The following is a 22204-nucleotide window of genomic DNA, read 5'->3' on the forward strand; positions in this document are numbered from 1 at the left end:
CATATTACTAACATATTTGCATACGTTTCTTGAAATAGTGCAGATAAGAACCGAAAGTGTAATTATTTAAACTACTTAGTTTTTAATTTATCCCTTTATTGTGCATTGTAAGAAACGAAGCGTATAATATGTCCAGTACATTGTAAAATAAATATTTTTATGTGATTTTAAAAACTAGCTGACAGCAAGTTTGACATTTAATTTTAGAAGGTTTAAAAAAAGACTGGATTAGGTATATTTGGTTTATTGTGCCGTTCAAATAAACAACTATCCATTTAATGCATATCTATATTATATGGCGTTTGAAGTTTCTAAATATTTTTTACTATATTGTTCTAAATTATATACATTTACTTAATGATGAACATTTTAATCGTTATCGTATAATTTTCATAGACACCTAGACTTTTTCCAAAAAATAACTTTTTTTTAAAAATAGAAAACATAGAACAAAACCAACTTATTATACCTACTTATCTTAACCATTACAATACCTATGTATATTTTCATACAGTTACATAAGCTTAATAAATTATACTTATTTTTTCTTATAGTTTTAAATATTTTTGCATAGGGCGTCAGTTATTTTCTAATTTTTTTGTCAGTATTTTTATAAGTTACTAATAATGTAAAATATCACAGAATCACATTACGTATTTACTAAATTATACTTTTTAAATATAGAATTAGAACAACTTAAAAGTAAAATCCTTAATTTTTGTCTTTTATTGGTTGGACTACCATTATAGTTTTTTAATTGAAAGGGTCAGTATCCAAATTCAGGAATAAACTTTTCTTAATACATTATAATTCTATACAATATTTACAATGTTACTGCTTCATAACGTAAACATTAAGAAATAATGTTTCTTAATTGCGTTTTGAAAGGTAAAGACTTAAAATGAAATGAGGGGCCAAATTATTTTTACAATGCAATAAATTCGTAGAAGAAATAAATAAATACATACATTTAACTAATTGTGATTTTAATTTATTATGATAAAATGATTTACATGGTTTTTATACATCTAATTAACTTATACTAAAATATTTATTAACTATTTAAAAAATAAATTTTATTGAAATATTTAACTTCTGGTTGTTACAATATTCCAATATCATCAAATATGGCGACTCTTACTCAACAATAAAACAACAAATGTTTAATAGGTTTATTTTCCCACTTAATAAATAAATACGCAGTTGTTTTTAATTCTAATAAAATTTTGACTAGACTTTTTTATAGTTTTAATTTCCCGCTTTAATTTCCGAACTGGCAGAATCAGCGAAACAATCGTTCGAAACGCCGCTTTGAACTGAACAGTAACTGGCAGGGGAACTCCTATCACTTGAAGTTTTTTCTTGGCTATATTCAATCATACTGCCACTAGGTTGACGAAGATAGTTTTGAAATGCTACGGGAGGTGAATTAACGATTTTATCAGGCTTCTTCAGTAATTCCTCTATTGAATAAGGATTCTTTTTCTTCTCTTTTTCACTCGGCCTTTTTACTTCTTGCTCGTCTGTATCTGGTCGGTCTGTGCTGTCATCGCTCGCTTCTACGGATATGTGTTCAGAACTTTCTGATTTAACTTCTTCAGGGTTTATTCTATTTAAAAGATCGCTATGCAAGTTTAATGCATAGGGGGAAAAATTCTTCGAATCCGGGTAAGGCATCATGACTCTTTGCCAAGGAGAAATTGGATAAGGTTTAAGAAGTCCTTGGGCTTGAACTTGGTTTGCTAGGAGCCATGATGTGGCGAGTCTTCGATCGTATGCATGAGGTTCTGAAGGTTGTGGTAATCTGACAGATGTGTGAGCAAAATATGGTGTCTGTTGAGGCATTGGTGTGGGTAGCGATGTTTTCATTGTCATGTAGTCGACCATGTTGGGGGGTAATTCAGGCGGCGGAAATGGTTCTGAAAAGAAATAGTAAATTAATAACAATGTGAAAATAAGGAAATCACTTTATTGTGATTTATCTTTAATTGATAAAGAACATGAATTTCTATGGATATTTTCTATCCCTAAAAATGTAAATACCGGTAGAACTTGGTACATGTCCTCAAAACTTATTTTATAAATTCTTCAAGAGGCAGTTGCCACAAAAACTAAGGTTTTCTTTATGTAGGTTGTATTCTTTTATAAATAATATATACTTTTGCGTATCTACAACACTATCTAGCTATCTAACCCATTTTGGACATATAACTAATTTTGCCACGACGATTGCTATCAACTTCCGAATTTTTAATTTGAAGGAAAACAAAAGACTGTAAGTTAGCTAAGGTGTTAAGATTACCATCAAATATTAATTAATGTAAGAAAGGGGGGATTTAAATTTATTTACGTACGTGGGGTTTTGTGCGATTTTACTGTAACCGTTGTAAGTTGATCTTACGAACAACTTGTAATAACGAATTATTATATAACAAATGTTTTGTTTTACTAGTTTTGTTACTATTAATTTAATTATTTCTTTCTACGTTTGCCATTGTGTCGTTATTAACCGTGGTGTTGTAAATGCCTGTTATATTTCACTTTGTACTAACTTAATGCTGTCTCTGATTATGTCAGGAAGGCATATCGTTAGTCCTGCCGCTTAGAAAAGAAAAAATCGAAAAATAAAACAAGAAATACTCCAAAACGGTTGAAAGACGTTGCCAAAATATATATCCTAGTTATTTAATCGACCCTAACTAATATAATAAAATAAATTACAGACACATCACCCACGAGTCTGTATGTAATAAAACAGCTGTTTTCATTGTTTTCGCAATTTATCGTTCAACTAAATTAATAGCTAGTAAAATGTTGTTAATTTTTAAATATAACAAACTTATCTATATGATAAATCAAGATTTAATTTATTAAAAGAAAACATTTATCGTTTTAAAATCTAATACAAAGGTATTTAAAGACCAATTAGATGGGTATTTTAATTATGTTCACGAATGTTATATTCTAAGAATATTTTTTTACATAGGTATTGAAAAGTTTTTAAATTTTAATTGATTGGTAAGTACTTAGTTGAATAATGCAAATTAACAATTAACAGCAAGTTAAGTTAATTTAGGGTTCCGTAGTGACTGTGGTTTTTATCGTGTTATTTGAGTTCGTTCTGTTTCACCATCTCTCTAAAACATTATTATTGTGTGCCACCTGAAGGTAAGTGATCTTCACCGCACATAGACATTGGCTTTTGGAACGTAAGAATACTAAATAATACTGTTTGTCGGTGGAAAATCTGATGAGTCGGTGGTTCCCGGACGTGCATGACGTTGTGAGTCATTTTAGACAAACTTTTTGTTTATTCTTAAAGAAGCAGATGTTTTATTAACAGTGTATAGAAGTAGATAAATAGACAATAATGTTTTGTTTCTAAATCCAACAAAATACTCAAAGCGCAGGTTAACGAAGGCGTTAAATAGACATCTAAATACAAGTACGAGTTGAGCTTTTATTAGAGTTGCTAAATAAATAAATGTAATATAAATAATGTAACATTTAGACTAAATGCTTAGCTATAAATCATTCATAACGTTTTATTATATTTACCAATTCATCGTTTTTCTCTACTACGGAATCATTTACTGTGAAAGCAACACGCACTTGGCCGTTTGAATAGAGCGAGGGATAGGCTACAAACTAGGCAGAGTAAGATGTTCATGTTATTATTTTTTATCAGTATTTGATTTCTTTTCGTTGGGAAAGTTTTTATTCGTTTAAATACACATCCTTTAAATGAGGCAGTAAAGTGAAGTTTTCTTTTAAAAACAGAGGTTTCGACGCAACATGCATCAACATGAGATATCTGAGAACATCGACATTGAAAATCCTATACAGGTAAAACCTCAGCTGCTGGTTAAAGGGTCGCGGTGGATTTACATTAGATGGATGTTGAGCATCCAGACAGTAGCGATGAGAGCCTTGGGATAAACGTGATGGTGCTACTATTTCGGACATTGCGAATTGTACATTTAATTAATTTTTATTTTATTTGTAATCTTAAAAAGACCTATTGACCTACCATCTGCTTAACTTATAACACTTTTTACACTTTTCGATAACATTATGAATGTATATAAGCATTACCTTGTATATTTTTCTTTACATTAGATGTAATATAAATGAAAGATGTTTTAAGGTAATTAAAATTAAAAATCAACCACACACCGACTGTTATTGGACATCACAAATTAATAATTATAAGCTTAGCTAATTGACATCTTTAATTTTTTCTATTTATAAGTAAAAACCATAAATGCAACGCCTTATGTCGTCCTATTCATTACTATGCATAGGACTGTGTTTTTTGAACTGATAGTTTTATTTTATCTTGATGCACCTGGCTGGTGCAATGACTGTTTTAATGTTTGTTATTAGTTAATACATTATGCATATAATTATAATGCCTAATTTAAATGTCGTAAAGGCTATTTTTCTCCAACTTATTTGTTATAGATTATAATGTCGAATATTTATTTTTATTATAAATATTGTTTTATGGCCGAAGTACGCATACGCATAATTTACTTAAATTGCTTATGTAATATTAAAAAATTGAATTAGTGTCTTATTATTAAAAATTAAATTAATTACTCAAGGTCAGTTAATTTTGTTTTACACTATTTCAGTCTCTTTTTATATAAAACTATTGTACGGAACACTGGTTCTCAATTTTAAAGTTGTACTTTAAATAATACATTTTGTTGTATAACGTAGACCCTTGAAATATTTTTAAAATAGGAGTCAATATTCTTGAGCAACATTCGATTTGGCTTATTTTACCGTCTTACAACGGATTGAATTGCCAACCAAATTACCAAAATATAATTATGTACTTGAAATTTTAATTTTAACTTACCGTGTCCACCGCGCGCCTCATCTTCATTCCACGCCAGCCCGCTGTTTCTCAAGATTCTGTTCACAGACGACACAGAAGGTATAGAGTGCGGTTCGCACACTCTCGCACTGAGTAGCCTCTCGCGGATCTCCCAAGCAAACATCCCTGGATTCTCTTGTTTAAGGCGAAGTATTTTCTTAACTACCGTTGGTGTCGCTACTTGCTGGAAAGAGATAGATATATTTTAATCTAGGATTCTTCTTATAACTATAAAATATGTAAAAATAAATGGATGATATGATAAGTACAGGACCAACTTAGATAAATAACATATTTTTATTCTACATTTTAATTTAAAACCAAAAACATTGTTACGTACTATTATTATACTCTCTAAGTAGTATAATAATAGTACGTTAATAACAATATATTTAATGAAACTAAATTAATCATTAAGAGACTACAAACTATAATTAGCATTTCAATTCTTCACGGCTGTGTAATTTTAAGAATTGCAATACTTGTCCAGTCGTAAAATCACAATTAACAAATGCACATGGCGGATACAAGAGGTAGGTATATTTTATTTAATGACTGTAAAATAATGACGTAAATCCATTCGTCTGTTTGTCGAGAAACGTCTTATTTACTTGACATAAAAAGTAATTTGTTTTTAATGTCGAAATGAAATTAAGATTTCAATGCAACGAGACGGTAATGACTAAAATGCGCATCGTAAGTATTCATTTTTATGTAGCATTTTTATTCAACCGTACTATTGAAAAGTATTATATAATATCATTTTAAATTATAAACAATAAATAATTGTATTTTAATTTAATTGAAAAAAGCGGAACTCAGCTGCTGCTTTTTTCTAAATAAATAAAAAAAAAAGTTAGCCATATGTTCAGAAATCCATTATAACTTTAATAATTTTTAAAATCTCACTTCCTCACGCACGCTTTAAATAATTATAATACTTTTAAGCGCCCTGTCAAAACTAATGCGTAAATAGTAGCTTTCGGATTGGAGTGTGTAAAGAACCTACCGTGATCACAAGGCGTTAATTTTGGCGGGAAACTAGTTATTACGCCATTAGATCCACAATCGATACTATTGAAAGCCGCTATGTTTTTTATGCGTTTAGAAAGGGCGCGTTTCACAGGTTACACTGTAATTATAGTAATGCGTTCAGAAATGTTGCTGTCAAAATATTTTGTGGCCATCTGCGGGTAGTGAAATTCTAAAAATGTTTATTTTAGACATCTACTAGTCTTTATTTGAAGATAAATATCAAATTACATATGTAAATAAATATAATTAATTTAAAACTTTGTTTTCTTTATATTATTTATTATATATTTATGTAAATATAAAAAAAAAATAGCGCTTAAAATGAATTCGAACTATTTGATTTTGTTACGTACTTCTGTACTAAAAGCATGTACATGCTTTTCAGAATACCTTTTTCTTGTGATATTAACATTAAATTATAAAAAGGTATTTATATTTAGGAGTGCATACATATATACTCTTATATAGTAAAATATATTCATACTCAAAACTAAAACATTTTTACTCAAAGCTGCTTTTATTCACTCTGAAGATATAAGTCTCATTGAATACAAACTTCACGCCGTTTTTAATATATACCTACTTACCTATATAAACTTAAATAATATGGTTTTTTAACGTTTTATTTTTAAATATTTAATGTTAAAATTTATAACTGAAATATCTGTTACATTATCTTAAATAATAAAATATATACGTTTAAACAAAAAAAAAAAAAAACACCATTATCCATGCCAATAATAGTTCAAAGAAAATGCTATATATATCTGACGTATTTACTTCAGTAATATATAATAATATCTCTCTATCCTAATTATGAATCAAATAAAAAAAAAATACTTAAAAAGGGTGAAGTTATTTCAGTTATGTATTTAAACAAATTCTTCTTAACATTTAACAATTATTTTTTATGTATTTAATATAAATGTCAAAGCTACGTAATAACCAAACTTTATTAGTGTAGGAATTCATTACGACATATCTACGACACTTCACATAGCAATATAGGGAAATGAAAGTCCGTGCGAAATAACAGGTGGCATCAGTAATGACTTGTTTAGTCCGCTGGCTTTGCTCATTAGTCGCCTGTGAAGTGGTATCGATCAGATTCAAATTAACTACTGTCTACTATCTTGTTTAATCTATGATGTTTTTGGGGTTTCCTTCGTACGATCGTCGATTTGTTATTTATAAATTGTTCTTATTAGTTTATCGATAAACGTCGTTCGAAACTAAACACTTATTCTGGTTTTATTTTTATATGTATTTATGTTATTAAATCTTTAAAAAAAATGCGTTTGAATAAATACGAATAAACTCGTGTTTAACTATAAGACAATCTCAAACAATTGATTGGTAGAATACAGCAGTAACAGTTCTAATTAGCAACAAGAGAATTATTAATTTTACTCACGTAGCTTTCATCTAGTGCAGATAGATATAGACTCAATTATTCTGAAAAAACTTACTCATTCGCATAATGTATATCTAATATAAGTAGGTATTCAAAAATTACCATCTTATATACTTTTAACAAAATGTTGAGTACCTAGAGTTGTTCAAATTATTTATACTAATATTATAAATGCGAAAGTATCTCGGTTTGTCTGTCTGTTGCTTTTTCACATCAAAATCACTGTACCGAATTTGATGAAATTTATCATGAAACAACTTCTTAAAGATGATGATGACCAACCCTTAAAGCGCGAGCGAAGCTGCGGGCGGCAACTAGAATTTTTTCTTTTTCATTTTACATTCTAATTTTTGTCGTTTTGTGTTTTTTTATTAATATTCTAAACTGTATGTTTATTTAACTTCATTCACTCTACTATAAGCCGTGTAAAAGAACTTCGTTCCAAGAGATTGAAATGTTAATTAAATTATTTTATTATAAATAAAAAAATACATTAATAACTATTTATCGTGTGTACTGTGAAAGCAGTGTAGCACACATCTTATAAGCAGTTGCTCGCTAGTGTTGTTTTCAAATGACTAAGTAATCTTTTTTTTTATTCTATGTATATAAATATATCGTAAACTTATTCGTAATAAGTTAGAAAATATCGTAATATTACGGTAAACAAAGCTGAGATGATGAAACGTGCGCACAGGGAGCGATTCCGCGCGTGACGGCCGTTCCGTTGGACGCGATGCTTTTTGCGCACGCGCATCAATCATCACTTGACACATCCAATATCGGTTTTTGCACGATAGGCTTGCGCATTTAACTTAGCTAGTGGACAGTTTCTATTGGTGAATTAGTACGATAATAGTCGATAGATAACTTGTTATTAAAGTTAGAGTTATTTAAATAATATTACTTTTAATTAACTTTAATATTTAATATCAAATAACTCACAATCAAATTATTATTAATATTTTCCAAATATTCGTCTTGTTTGGAATTGTTTAAAAATAAATCTTTCATTAATTATAATAGTATTTTAGATTTCAGATTTACATTTTTATTAGGCTTAAAACGAATAATATTCATACCGTATGTTTTTAATAGAAATACATTATGTTTCAGTAATCATTGAATTATTAAAATAGTCTACAATTTAGACTTTAGGAATAAGATTAAATGGAACGTCGAGTAAAACAAAACATTTTCTCCATACACTTGTATCACCTCACTAGTCCGCGCACAATCCGCTACGCAACAAAATGGCGCTGATAACTGTCAAGCGCGTGCACGATTAGCGTTTCTTATTACCGATTTCTATTAGACTTTCCACCTTCCTGATGGGGTGAAAGATAATTTGCCGGGGCGTGAGACCCGTTGCTTTAATGACGGATTGATTCGATATTAATTCGAGGTAGGAAGATGTTTCCCCGTTATTGGCTTAATGTACTACAGGTGCTTGTCTAGGTAGCTTTTTGTAATAAAAAAACGGGTAGCGACACGATAAGTTCGTGATTTCCGCGATTGGAAAGGTTACGTTATGAATGTAATTTGAAGGCCGACGTTTACATAAAAAAGTTTTTATATGATGTTACGTTACACATTTATGTCATTTGATTTATCTGTGGTTATTTATATACATACGAGCTATGAAAACAACAGTAACAAGAAATTAAAAATAAGTATTAAGCTAAGTTGGTGCTACACAGCCACAATGCCTTCGATTGCAATATTAAATACATTGATTTATTTATTTATAAAATCAATAGAAAATACGTAAGTAAATGTACTACAGATGTGAAAAACAATTCAATAACGTTGTTTTATTTTACAGGTTTTGTAAGGTTTTCAAAACTGTTAGAAATCTAAAGCGTAGAAATGAATAGCAACGTCGAAAAAGTTATATTACCGAACTGTTATTTTTTAAATACATTATATAATTGTATTTAACTAACATCGATGAAGGGGACGAGAGGTAGAGGAAAAGCGCCGTCCCGGTAGATAGACACAATAAAGGCGTCTACAGGATTTATTGCCCAGGCTTGCCTACGAATGGCACAGAATAGGAATGCCTGGAGGAAGGTGGTGCGAAGTGTACAGGAGAGCCACACGAATGGTGGTCACGACGCTCAGTAATGAGGAAACGACTAGGAAGAAGAAGATTTAACTAACATAACTTTGTATTTTAAATGTTAGAAAAGAGTAATTCCTGAGTTTCTTGCCAGTTCATCTCAATAAAATATACATTCCGAACCGGTGGTAGCTTCACTTAATATAGTTTTGTAAAATCATGATTCAAAAGTGCTTTTAAAAGCCTACGGATAAGGTATATTTCGATTTATAATATATTAAAAATGCATTGCTATTTTTACTCTGGTTAGCTCATTAGTTAAGTTTATAACTTTATTCTTGGCAAGAATAGGCGCTCTTATTAGAGTTATTATATTAGATGGCATTGGAATTTGTAATTTACAATCAAATTACTTACTCATAAAACAATCATAATGATCTATACCCGTGTACTGTGCTAATGACGTATTAGCACAGTTATAGCACTGAAGATCTTATGGGATTTCTTCCTACGTGTTTACCATCGTAATATATTTTAATACTGACTTATATACTATAGTTATGGTGAGTGGATAATTAATAGGATCTTTTAGAAAAACCGAACGAGCAATTGATCTTAGCACACAACTTACGTCTATTTTTTTTTTAATTGAACAATGAACTCGGTTTTGACGTAAGTATTTGTGAAATAAAATAAAATATATATATATACATTTTTTATATATAACCTTAACTATTTATACATTTAACATTGAGTGTCTTATATATTTTACTTAAATTAGTTAAGGGCATCCAGAATGCATTGGGGTATACATATTATATTTGTCATGAATAAATCACCAAGAAAAGAGTTAAATTCGGACATATGTAATAACTATATCTAAAATATCTGTATATGTATTCTAATATTCATGTTCAGTCAGAGTTTTATGATAATCCTTAACTACGTATTAATGTATGTTAAAATATGGTTTTGTCGTCCGCGAGTGAGATGTCGCGAATACAATAAATATAAATACTGAGGTAACCATTTCTTAGCTCAGAGACGGAAAGGCGTTTCAAAACTGGTTAGAAGTTTTTCTGAAGTAGAATATGGAATATTTGATTTGAAGTATATCTGAGGTGACTCACGTGCACCACCATTTTTTTAATATATCCACTTAAGACATCGAAATATTTATTTTATTAATGCTGAATGAACTAACGACAAGCGGTATGTGTGAAAGAAAAATAAAAGTCGTAAATAAAACTTACATTGAATTGTATAAAATGAAAAATAAACAAAAACAAAATATTTTAGACGAAAGAAAAGACTTGAGAAAATTGATAACACCGACCTTCAAAGAGTAATAATATAACAGACACTCTAATATGGTTTCAATGAATTATATTGAGATAAATAGTATCTCTACGGACGTCAAATTAAATAAATCGTCTAAAAAACTCACATATAATTTATATTTTATCAAACAAAGGCGAGTTAAAAAAGCATAAAGAATTCTAGGATTATAGGAAGTTTCGTGTAAATACCACTCGTTTGGATACTGTGTAGATAGCGTTCAAAAGCGGCAATACCCAACGCGAAATAAACGCGACATATCGCATATAATTTCCAATATGTTTTATGAAGCAGCTTTACGGTATTAAGAGGCGAGTAATAATATTGACAATATAATCCACGTGAGCCGACCATAAAGCGTATATTATCGGTGCAAATCCGACTTAAGTTACGGGAATACTAACGGCTAGTACACACTGCGTCATTTGTCCTATGAGTACACAACATGACGTTCGCAATAAATAATTTTCTATCTTTATTATTAAACATAGGTTTTAAGTATTTAAATCCTAATCTGGTGTCAAATTAATACTATATTTAAAAAAATATACAAGAATGTAAATTAATGAAATACAATTTATCTATCACGATCACAACAATCGCTTCGAGATATATTATACTTTTTCACAACCCTACGTGGTTATTAAGGCATTAACAGATAGCGGCGGTGACAGTTGACAGGTGCTCACCGCTCCCATGACCCGACTCGATGGCCATCGCTGTTACAAATTACCTCGATGTTCCGATTGTGTTCGGAATATACCTAATTATTCGAATTCGGAACGTCGCATTCCGTTAATTCGAAGATATTTTTTTTGTAATATTTAATAATTGAAAAACATTATTCCAAATTTATTTATTTATTTTAATTTCTTGTTCAAAATTAAAAAAAAAAAGATTGAAATAAGAGAATTAGATATATTTTTCCTTATTAGTGTTTTTTCGGACTGAGCTATTCTTTGAGCTGCAAATAAATATATTGTGGTATATATCGTGACACGAGGCTTATATTTATTATTAAAAAGGTTAACGAGTTTCACGAAACTGTTAAGGGGTCAAGAAGCCAGATCATTCGCATTCCAATAAGATGACAACTTAGTTTTGTATTTACAGAACTAAAATACCGTGAAATGTCAAAGAAACAGATTATAAAAATAAGTGTAAAAAATGATCACTCAAATGTATAGTACTCGTATATTTTCACATTCTTAGTATTGATATAAATATGAACTGTATTGTCCATGAGATGACCATGCTCGGATTATCATGTTGTAACTATATACTTAGAGTATATAGTATATAAATTTGAGAAATTGCACATTGGGCACCAGACGAATGAATACTATTTTCATTATTTTTCACCTAAATGCAATATTTTCTTTTAATGATTTTTTTTAAGATTGTACCACTGTGATTACAGGCACAAGGAACATAACTAACATCTTAGTTTTAGTGGTTGGCGGTGCATTGATAGTGAAAGGAATACAATCAAACAGGTGGACTTAGTTTAAAATATATTATATATTATTAAATAATAAATAAAAAAAGAGATATGTGACGAATATCAATATCCATTTTATTTTAATACCTAGGTAAATTAAAATAAATATAAAAATGATGTACCTACTAAGTTTCATTCGAATCATTCGTTCAGCAGAATATAGACATTAAGAGGTATTGTGTTAATATAATAATAATAATAATTTGTAATGTCATTGAAACAATGTATGTACATCGTTTCAATCACATTTATACATGTATGAAATTAAAATAATAGGAATTACATTAAAGTGCTATTACAATATATTTTATGATTAGTTACGCATGAATTGTTCGTATAATTTGTTTTAAAACTATTGTTTATGTACGTCGTGTTTAATTTATATTTATTTCAATTATCGTCACTACAATATAAAAACTTTCTGCGATTGTACTTGTATTAATAAAATTACTGCTTCACGGGTCTTGTTAGTTAACCCCCGGAAGAGAAGTAGGTAATTCTTAGTAGCAGTTTGGAATTTAGAAATGTCTAAGTTTCCATGTTACAGAACATGTAGCCCTTGGTCCTGTGCCTGAACTTTTTCCGGTGGCGATTGACTTGCCGTTCCATCGGATTATGAGAATGAGTGCTTGGACAGTGCAGTTGAGTTGACTCGCACACTTTAATTATTATAATATATCCTTTACGGTTGATAGAGACAAGCTTTTATTGAGCCCACGCGAGCTGGAGATGTTCATGATACAATTATATAATTAACAAATACGCAAAGTTTATAAGCGTTTTCTTTGTTTGTATCCGGAATTTGAAATAATGTTTTAAAATTAACCGTTATAACAGTAATGAACAAATTTCAATAAAATGCAATATATGGTAACTGAGTAACCAAATAATATTGGTAATGCTTGAAATATATAATTTAAGCTAACATACTATGAAGATAAACAAACTATTAATATATTTATTATATTACATAACATAATAAACATAAGCAGCCCGTAAATGTCCCACTGCTGGGATAAAGGCCTCCTCTCCCTTTGAGGAGAAGGTTTGGAGCATATTCCACCACGCTGCTCCAATGCGGGTTGGCGGAATACACATGTGGCTGAATTTCGTTGAAATTAGACACATGCAGGTTTCCTCACGATGTTTTCCTTCACCGCCGAGCACGAGATGAATTATAAACACAAATTAAGCACATGAAATTTCAGTGGTGCCTGCCTGGGTTTGAACCCGAAATCATCGGTTAAGATGCACGCGTTCTAACCACTGGGCCATCTCGGCCCAGTGGTTAGAACGCCTAACCACTGGGCCATCTCGGCCCAGTGGTTAGAACGCCTGGTTAGAATATTATATTGCTATACATTTATTAAGTATGTTTTTTTTAAATAATTGGTAAAAAAACTAAAGCTTACCTTTTAACGAACTTAAAGTCGAAAAATTTAGAACCTAAACGTGAATTCTTGCCTTCCATCCCATTGAGTAATTATTTTGTGACGCAAAATAGGAAATGGTTCGAGGAGTCATGGGTATTACTCGTAATAAAATAAACAAACTCTTACCCCGGTGTTGCTTGCACAATTAAACATGTCTAACGTGTTTTGCCGCCTCATACTCACGTCATTCTGTTTGACATTACTGTTAATGTCACTTTGGCATGTCATTGTGTCGATTCTTATCGTAGTTTTCAATAATATACGATATTTTTTAAATTCATGTGAATCGGAACTATTTTTCATCGTGGACAGTTTTGTTTTGTTGTAATTGAGTTGGTTGGATTAATTGTCGATTAAATATTCAACGGATAATGTTTGTGGCACATTCGATTTAATTACGTCAAATTATTATTGGTTTTAATTATACATCTGTGGTGTTATTAGTATAGGTTTAATTCTGGCTTTATCGTTGTGTACGAAAAAAAAAAACAAAAACAATTTTTTTAACTTCCCGTTGTATGAATAAACGTATATTTAGGTATTTGATATCAAAATATTTCGTCTGTATTAACAATAGTCATATTTGGTTTATTAAAAATAAGCAATTCATGTGTATTATGCACATACATGTAAGAGTATATATTTCATAAATGTATCATTGGTTGGCGGACGGGCAAATGGGTCTGATGGTTAGTGGTCACCACCGCCCACAGATAATGGCACTGAAACAAATTACACTCAATCTACTACCAATGCCCCTACTATACCACCGAACATAGATATCAAGATTTTATTTGCCTGTAGTTACACTGGTTCTTTCATAGTCAACGGGAACAAGAATACTAAATACTTCTACATGACTTCCTTATAAAATTTATTCTTAAATATTTTTATTACATGATCCTATCCTTGTTGGTGTTTTTTTATCTACACACTCTATTACTAAAACTTTCTTAAGCTAGATATTTTAATTTGCGTACTTTATTGAAAAAAACTTCTAAAATAGTTTATTTCCTCACCTTCCTCTTAGTTTAAAACGTATTTCGCTATGAAGGTGTGCACCTTCATGAGTGAAGGAGTTCCAACACGATGAACTACCAGTAAATCATAGTCTAATTAGTATTTTTGCTGTCTTTACTCTTGTCTTACGCACACTAAGACATCTTGTAAGCTCGAGCCTCACTCATACTAATGAACGGCGATACTTAATTGTGGAGGGGCGCGCCTTCGTGTGTGAATAATTCTTTAATCTGCGCACGGAGTATTACTGATATAAATTCAGATAAATACTCTATTTTTCAAATTTAACTATAAAAAATCTTTAAAAGGATAAGTTCCTTTTAAAGATTTTTGTGGTGTAGTCAATGTTAGTAAACAATAACAAAAAAAAAAATCGGTCCAATGATTATCTCCCTGAGGAGTTTTATGTTAAGAATAATAGTATTAACCACAATTAGTTTATATTAAGAAACATATGTAATACATAATATTATAAATGTGAAGGTACCATTTTCAATTTCATCTAAATTGTTTCAGTAGTTTACCTTTTCATGCTCAAAGTACGGAGACAGTGTGAACATAGGGCATAGGGACCAGGGAAGGACATAGGCTACTTTTTTAATACAAACCTCGAGGAGGTAAAATGTTGGGTGACGGTTTGTTGCTATAGGTAAAGTTTTATAAATTTAAAGCGAGTAAAGCCGCAGTTCAGCCAAAACATAATATTTTATTTAAACTCTGTATATCTTTTTCTATATTTAAATTATAAGATCACATAATGTACAAGTTTCATAATAAAATCATTAATAAAATTTGAATTTAGAAAAGAATCACCCCTTTTAACATATTTTTCATTTATTTCAAAAATGAACCAAATCAAATAATGGAATGATGATATAAAGATATAATGATTCTTAACATGTTAAAACTTAACCCCGCTGCGATGTATTAACATGTTATTTAGATAATGTTCGTCCGGAAATAAGGGTGAATTAGTATTTAATTGGTAGGGCAGGGTTAAATTTGTTTGAACGGTTAGTTCGGTGAATGAAATGTGAATTATTTATTATCAATCATGCTAATTATGTATTTATTTATAAGTTTATTGTTTCGAAATATTATTTTATTACATTTATGAATAATGTATTTGGTAACAAAATATTTCTTATATATTAACCATCTGGCCAATTGTATCATTATCCCGCGTATAACTCTAAAGTTCTGTTTAAGATTTTAATTTATAAAGTATCGTTAGAATCCTTTATAATTCCGAGTGCCACAATAGTAGCAATATTCAATGAAAATCTGTCATGTTCATTTGTCGAAGCATGATGGAATATGGTCCGAAGTATCTCGACAAGTGGAAAGCAGGCCTTAGCCCGCAAGTGGTACTTTTACAGGCTATAACTATACTTGATTTATACATGAATATATGTTCTCTTGATCGCAATAATGCTTCCTATATAATTATATTTTCAACTCTGACATTATATGAACTTATCTGAAGAGCAGTGAAATTATGTTCAAGAAGCTTGCAATTTTTTTTTAAAATTATAAATAAGCAAATGAGATCAAAGGAAAAAAAAATTAGTCGATATCTCACAGACCAAAAAAGTTTGTACCAGAACGTTAACTTTAGAACGTAAGTAAAAAAAAAGGCTTTCGAATTATATACATATTAATATAAAATCACTTATATTAAAATATAAAAAATATAATTTTAAAGTATAGAATGAGTATAAATTTGTTTCTAATCGTAATTTAAGCATAAAATTCTAACCTTACAAAATGTCATGGTGAATGAATTTCGCGAGTACTTGCCAACATACTAATTGGTCATAACGCTACGCTGTAAAGGAAATAATTTTCCTATTACCAATATTTATGTGTTGTTTTACGTGTTTAATCATAAAATTGAATACAATGTGTTTGTATATAAATGTTTTTCATTGTTGCGCGGCGACACGTCGACACGCGCACATACATAGCTTTTGGTAGGGTTGGTAATAAGTTTATCATCAATATTTATCCATTGGTACAATCCCCTCATACAGGTACATGGTATGTACAGAATCGGTAAGAAACTCAGTAGTTATTCTTTCCACCATTTCAGCTATAAAGAATAATTTACAATTAAAATTATATTATTACAGACACACAAAGACACGTTAATTAATACATGATTATAAAATCGGTAGAGGTTGCATATCCGTTTAATTACTTTGAACTCTTATTGATGAATAAGACTAATATTTATTTAATAAAATACAAAACTCATTTATATGTGTATTAATAACTTAACTTTAAAAAATAAATACACAGCAACTGTATACAGGGCCATTCGATGAACACACAAATTCAGTGTGAAAGTGGTCAATAGCGAACCGCCCTCATGACCATAAAGCGGTGCCGGCTCTAATTACGGTCATTTGACCATAAATGGTGGTCATCGATCATAAAGACCATAACTCGTGGTCGTAAAACGTGGATTACAAGATCCGAATGCGCAAAATGTAGCACCTATGCACAATATACAAATCCTACCGTTAACATTTTATGTTATTTTAATTCAAAGAGATTCTTTGGTAGCAGGATTCTTTATTGAGATCTTGATTTACCGATACCGCTCAATGGATAGAACATATGGCTATAATCGATGATCGCTGGTTCAAATCCAGGTAGACCTAGTTTTGCACTTGCTTATTTTGTCCTTATAAATAACAATTCATTCGGAGATAATGAAGCGTCATCGTTCAAAATCTTTTCTACTAAAGGAGAGTAGATACTTATATTTTTGAAACTTGTTTGAATAATGGAAGTGTTCCAGCATTAGTGTATATTAATTGCAAAATACGTATCGATAATAGTATCATAACAATTTATTTAAGGCAACTTATTAATATTTTCAATATAATTAATTTCAGATGCAATCGAAATCTGTCACCATTGCAGTCGTAACTTGTCGCGTGTTGGTATCAATTAAGTACGACATTAAGCTATTATGCAAAGAAACAAGCTTTTACGCGAAGACTAGCATAAGTGTATGTTGTATTAAAATATATGTAATTATCTTTAAAAGCGAAGAAAATATTCTACTTTTAACAGTAAAAACAATTACACAAGTAACTGAAGAAATTCCGAGAAATATTTCAAATGACAGGCAAATGAGTTTAATTTCAATTGAAATGATATAGTGTAATAACTTTAAAAACATAACACATATTATGGTTTGAACATTTAATTTTAATAAAATGACGAACTAAAGGTATACCATTATACTATAGTGCTTATAAATTCTTTCGAACCCATCAAAGCATCAATAATCAAAACAAAAAAGTAGAAACATCATAAAATAAAAGTTGAAAAATTAAATGCTCGTGAGATAAATGTTTCGTGAGTCTATTACGAAGTAGAAATCGATTGATTGCCGAGTACAATTATGAATTATAACAAATGGAAGCTCGACCGATATAGAGTATAAACGCTTCTGTAATCACCACAGATTATTAAAGAAAAAGCGTGTCATATCGCTCTAATCGTTACGGCTTCAGATCTAAAGCGTAGGCGGTTATTTTTAAAATGAATTCATACGGTTTTCGAACGTTTACTAAAAGCAATTAAGACTTAATTAGCGTGTGTTATTTTAATGGTTAGACGAATGTATTCTGTAAATTTTCATGTGATTTTCGCTATTCGTAACACATGTTTGTAACGGTAAATATTTGTTACAATATACGCAATAGCGTGGTTTCCCACAGTGTGGATTCGTCGCGGTCGGGTTAGTTAAAACGCGTTATATTATTTCTACCGGATAATTGGTACGTTTTAGCAACGCGATAGGTAACTTATAAGGCAATAAATTAAGTAATCAATCATTGTGCAACTTTTCATGGAAGATTAAAAAAAATATGTGTATTATATATGTAATCTCTGAAAGCAAAACGATTAACGTAATTCCTGGGCATTTTCTTCCAATCTTAATAAACATTGTCGATAGGAATTTGAGGAGGAGTTATAGTGCAGAAATATGTGCGTACTAATAAGGTGCTAGGGAAAGCACCTGTGCTCTTATGTGTAACGTATCTCTAACTTTCATTATCTGGGACAGTATTCCGACAAGAACTGAGAGACATCAGGCGCAAAACTAATAGCTTTACGATGTTGCTTCGACTTGGAAGTGTAACTTTTTATCACACCGACCGAAGATTTTCGAGACTGCGTATTTCATATTTAAGCCTTACAAGCTACCCACTATACTAGCGACGCAGTAAAGAAAACATACTAAATGCTTTAATTTGTAATCATTGTTTGCATGAAAAAGGTAACTTAATCGCTGTGTTTGCGTTTTATTATCAGATAAATGAATTACTAATAAAAATATTATAAAAATGTTTTAATCCCTGTTCCTAATTCAAGGTGCCTCCATTCGCAACCTTAGGCATTAAGGCGAAGGTTGATGATACCGATTAAACAATTATAAGTGTCCATGTATTATAGATGACTGTTTCCAATATTGATTTATTAATAATTAAATAAGTTTATTCGAACGCTTGCTTCAAAGTCTTAATATGGCTAAACTATGAGTTATAAATAGTATTTTAATTTAGAAAGCTTCTTTAATGCTTGGAATTTAACAAATAACCACGATAATGTCATTGCTGTATCTGTTCACGAATTTTTCTTACGTGGACGGAACTCTTACTACTCAATAAAGGAATTAATTATACAGCTAAGCGGTGTCTATAAGTTTATTCATAATCGTGGTAAAAATGTATCGAATTGTTTTTTTAATTAAATTGGCAAAGGAATAACTAATATATAGCTTTAATACGTAATATTTTTATTTAAGAAATTTCCGAACGGTCATACAGCAATTAACCTTATATGTAGAGTTCAATATGAATTCAGTTTTGTGTTGTTGAGTTCAGAAATCATTCGATCCATGCAATATATAGTTGATTAGTAGTCAATTAAGCATTCCCATAACAGCATCAATAAAAGTATTCGGTGATTCAAAGTATTTTGTTGTAATCAATTTCTGACGTCGGCGTTCGTTTGTGATACAACAAAAATGGAGATTTTATTGGCGTACCGAATTTAGTGAGGTCGATGAATACGATCATTGGATTGTGAGCGATTTTTACACACACTCGGTTTTAGGATACATCGATTGAGATACGAGAGACTAAAAACGGTCTGATAATTGTTTTTATGGAACGTATTCATCAGACATTAAACTGTCAAGACGTATTTTAAAATGTCATAATCTACAATAAAAATTTGTACATTTTGAGAAATCCTGAAAATCGACCTAACTGAATTAATTCTAAATTAATAAAATGTTTGATGCTGTAATCATAATAAATTGAAATAATCTATAATTTCCTACTCCGAATCACATCGAGTTACTTTGCAACTTATTATGGACATGACGATAATTAATACGGAACCCTCACACGTTCATATCACTGCTTGTCGGGCGTGTCGAAAGGCCACCATAAGAAGCCGAAAGGCAGGTCATTTTATAGTTTATAATTACACCTGATTGCCGCCGTGACCCACTCGATTCGCCGCTCCGAACGATCCCCACGGTTGCAATGTTTATTTTGTTTTTATCCTTGTTTTTAATCTACCTAATAAATTTAAAATGACAAATAAATCGTGCAATGCAGATCTCGAAATAGTGATTTGTAGCCGTAAGTAATTAGCAGATTCAATGTGTGAAAATTGTTCGATTATTTTTACACTAGAAATTTTAGTAAATGAAATAAAACTTATAAAATATACACATTTGAGAAACTTTTGTTTTATAAATTTGGTGCTGTTTTTTGGTATCTATTCTTATGTTTTTTTTCGTTATAAGAACAGATAAGAAATTTAATCTTTTCTAATTGTAAAATAAACGAGGTCATAACGATGAAATTCAACGGATATCCGTTTAAAATAATAATGGTACTTACTAACCAGCAATTTAACCGAGAAGATTTGCTTCAACTAACCTTAGTCTTACTACCGCCGATGGATCCAGGTCGAATCGAGCCAGTCTCGTAGAATCTTGTCAAAATCTTCGACACGCAGCCATGTGACACGAGTAGCTGTCTACTGATGTCACATGGCCGTACTCCCAATATGGCGAGCTCGACGATCCTCTTGCGGACCACATCGGGAAGGGGCCGGCCGTTTACAAACACGCCTCCCAGCTGGTTCACGCCTGCCTGGCCTGGAAAGGAGACACGTCTTATGAATAAACGAATAAGATGTAACTCATTGTAAAAACTTAACGATTTCTGACTCTTTGTAATTGCGCCGTAGAAAACGATTTTTATCGATTGTCACTCTAATTTGAGTTTACCTTATGAATTATGGTCTACATTTTTTTTGAAATTTATATTCAATTTGTTTTATTCATAGATTATTGCGACATTCACCCATCCAGTCCTTCGTTTAATGTAACTGGCAAGAAATAAGGAATCAGTTCATTATATAACTTGCATTATTTCCTTTTTTATTTCAAAAAGTCTGAATCGACAAGCTTGATGATGAAGAACTATTTCATTAACTTATCCAAGTATTAAAATTAAATAAATATATAATACCATTAGCGCCATAAGTATATGTAAATTTGAGCACAATTTTAAAAATTAAGTCGCAAGCTTTGATTTAACTGACAAATGTATGCACATTGTTTATAATAATTGCGATGAGCTAGTAAAAGGAGTTCGAATTTTGACTTATTTATAAAGACCACTATGGTATAAGATCCCTAAGATGAACTAAAACATAAATAAAAAAGATCTTTTGCTATTTGGGTCGAATTAGGAATGGTGTAGTGAAGTCAAGAAGTCACTTGAGTAGCGGGAGTTTTTAGTTCTTCCATTACACAGTTCCTTTGTGGTTTTGTATAAATACAATCGCAGTTTCCGGTTAATGCCATTGGAATTTAAATACTCACGTATATCTAATTTTAGGCTAAGCTTGTTCCCATGTATGTAAATATACAAAAAAAAATTGACACCGACTTCAGATTGTTTGTAGTACATGAAACTATTAATAAAAAGTCCTATGTCAAGTCAGTTTAATTATTATTTTTCAAAAAAAAAAATCTGTCACTGAATGATACAACCAGAATTCGCACGCGTAAGTTCCAGCTTATTTATCTATGTGTTCACATAGGGGTATGCAAACTTCTAAACTACACATAACGTTTCATAAACATATACAGAACCCAGACATACTGACTGACAAGGCCAGGCATGTTTGAATTGGGCATGTTCGAAAATGAAATTTTAGTTTTTTCTAAACCAAATTGGAATTTCGTAAACATTAAGTCAAATACTTAATACGAAATATATTTCAATGGAAAATAGACAAAAAAGATACAAATGTAAACTAAAAGTAATAAAAAACCACAATCATAATTTACGTTCATTAGTAAGAGGTTATTTAACTGTCAATTGGAAACAAAGGTCTCATTGAGTTATTTTGCGGTACACCTGTCTCGTTTGGACTAATATTTATTTGATTGCCAAATGCAAAC

At 30.6% G+C, this 22204-nt stretch overlaps 1 protein-coding gene across 1 annotated transcript; it reads right to left on the minus strand.

The window, feature by feature from the left end:
• Positions 1-1248: 1248 nt before the first annotated feature.
• LOC125072599 (paired box pox-neuro protein) lies at positions 1249-21937 on the minus strand. Its single transcript, XM_047683229.1, has 4 exons — positions 21903-21937; positions 20667-20904; positions 4868-5069; positions 1249-1919 (listed from the first exon to the last, which is right to left on the minus strand). The coding sequence occupies exons 1-4, from the start codon at positions 21935-21937 to the stop codon at positions 1249-1251; spliced, it is 1146 nt and encodes a 381-aa protein (XP_047539185.1).
• Positions 21938-22204: the final 267 nt, after the last annotated feature.

The sequence above is a fragment of the Vanessa atalanta genome, chromosome 22, assembly GCF_905147765.1.
Source record: "Vanessa atalanta chromosome 22, ilVanAtal1.2, whole genome shotgun sequence".
NCBI lineage: Eukaryota > Metazoa > Arthropoda > Insecta > Lepidoptera > Nymphalidae > Vanessa > Vanessa atalanta.

Coding starts and splice junctions, on each gene's coding strand:
- LOC125072599 (XM_047683229.1), bottom strand. CDS start 21,937: ATGCCCAATTCAAACATGCCTGGCCTTGTCAGTCA. Junction 20,905..21,902: donor ATGCCTGGCCTTGTCAGTCA/GTATGTCTGGGT, acceptor TTTATTCATAAG/ACGTGTCTCCTTTCCAGGCC. Junction 5,070..20,666: donor TCGGCGGTAGTAAGACTAAG/GTTAGTTGAAGC, acceptor ATCTCTTTCCAG/CAAGTAGCGACACCAACGGT.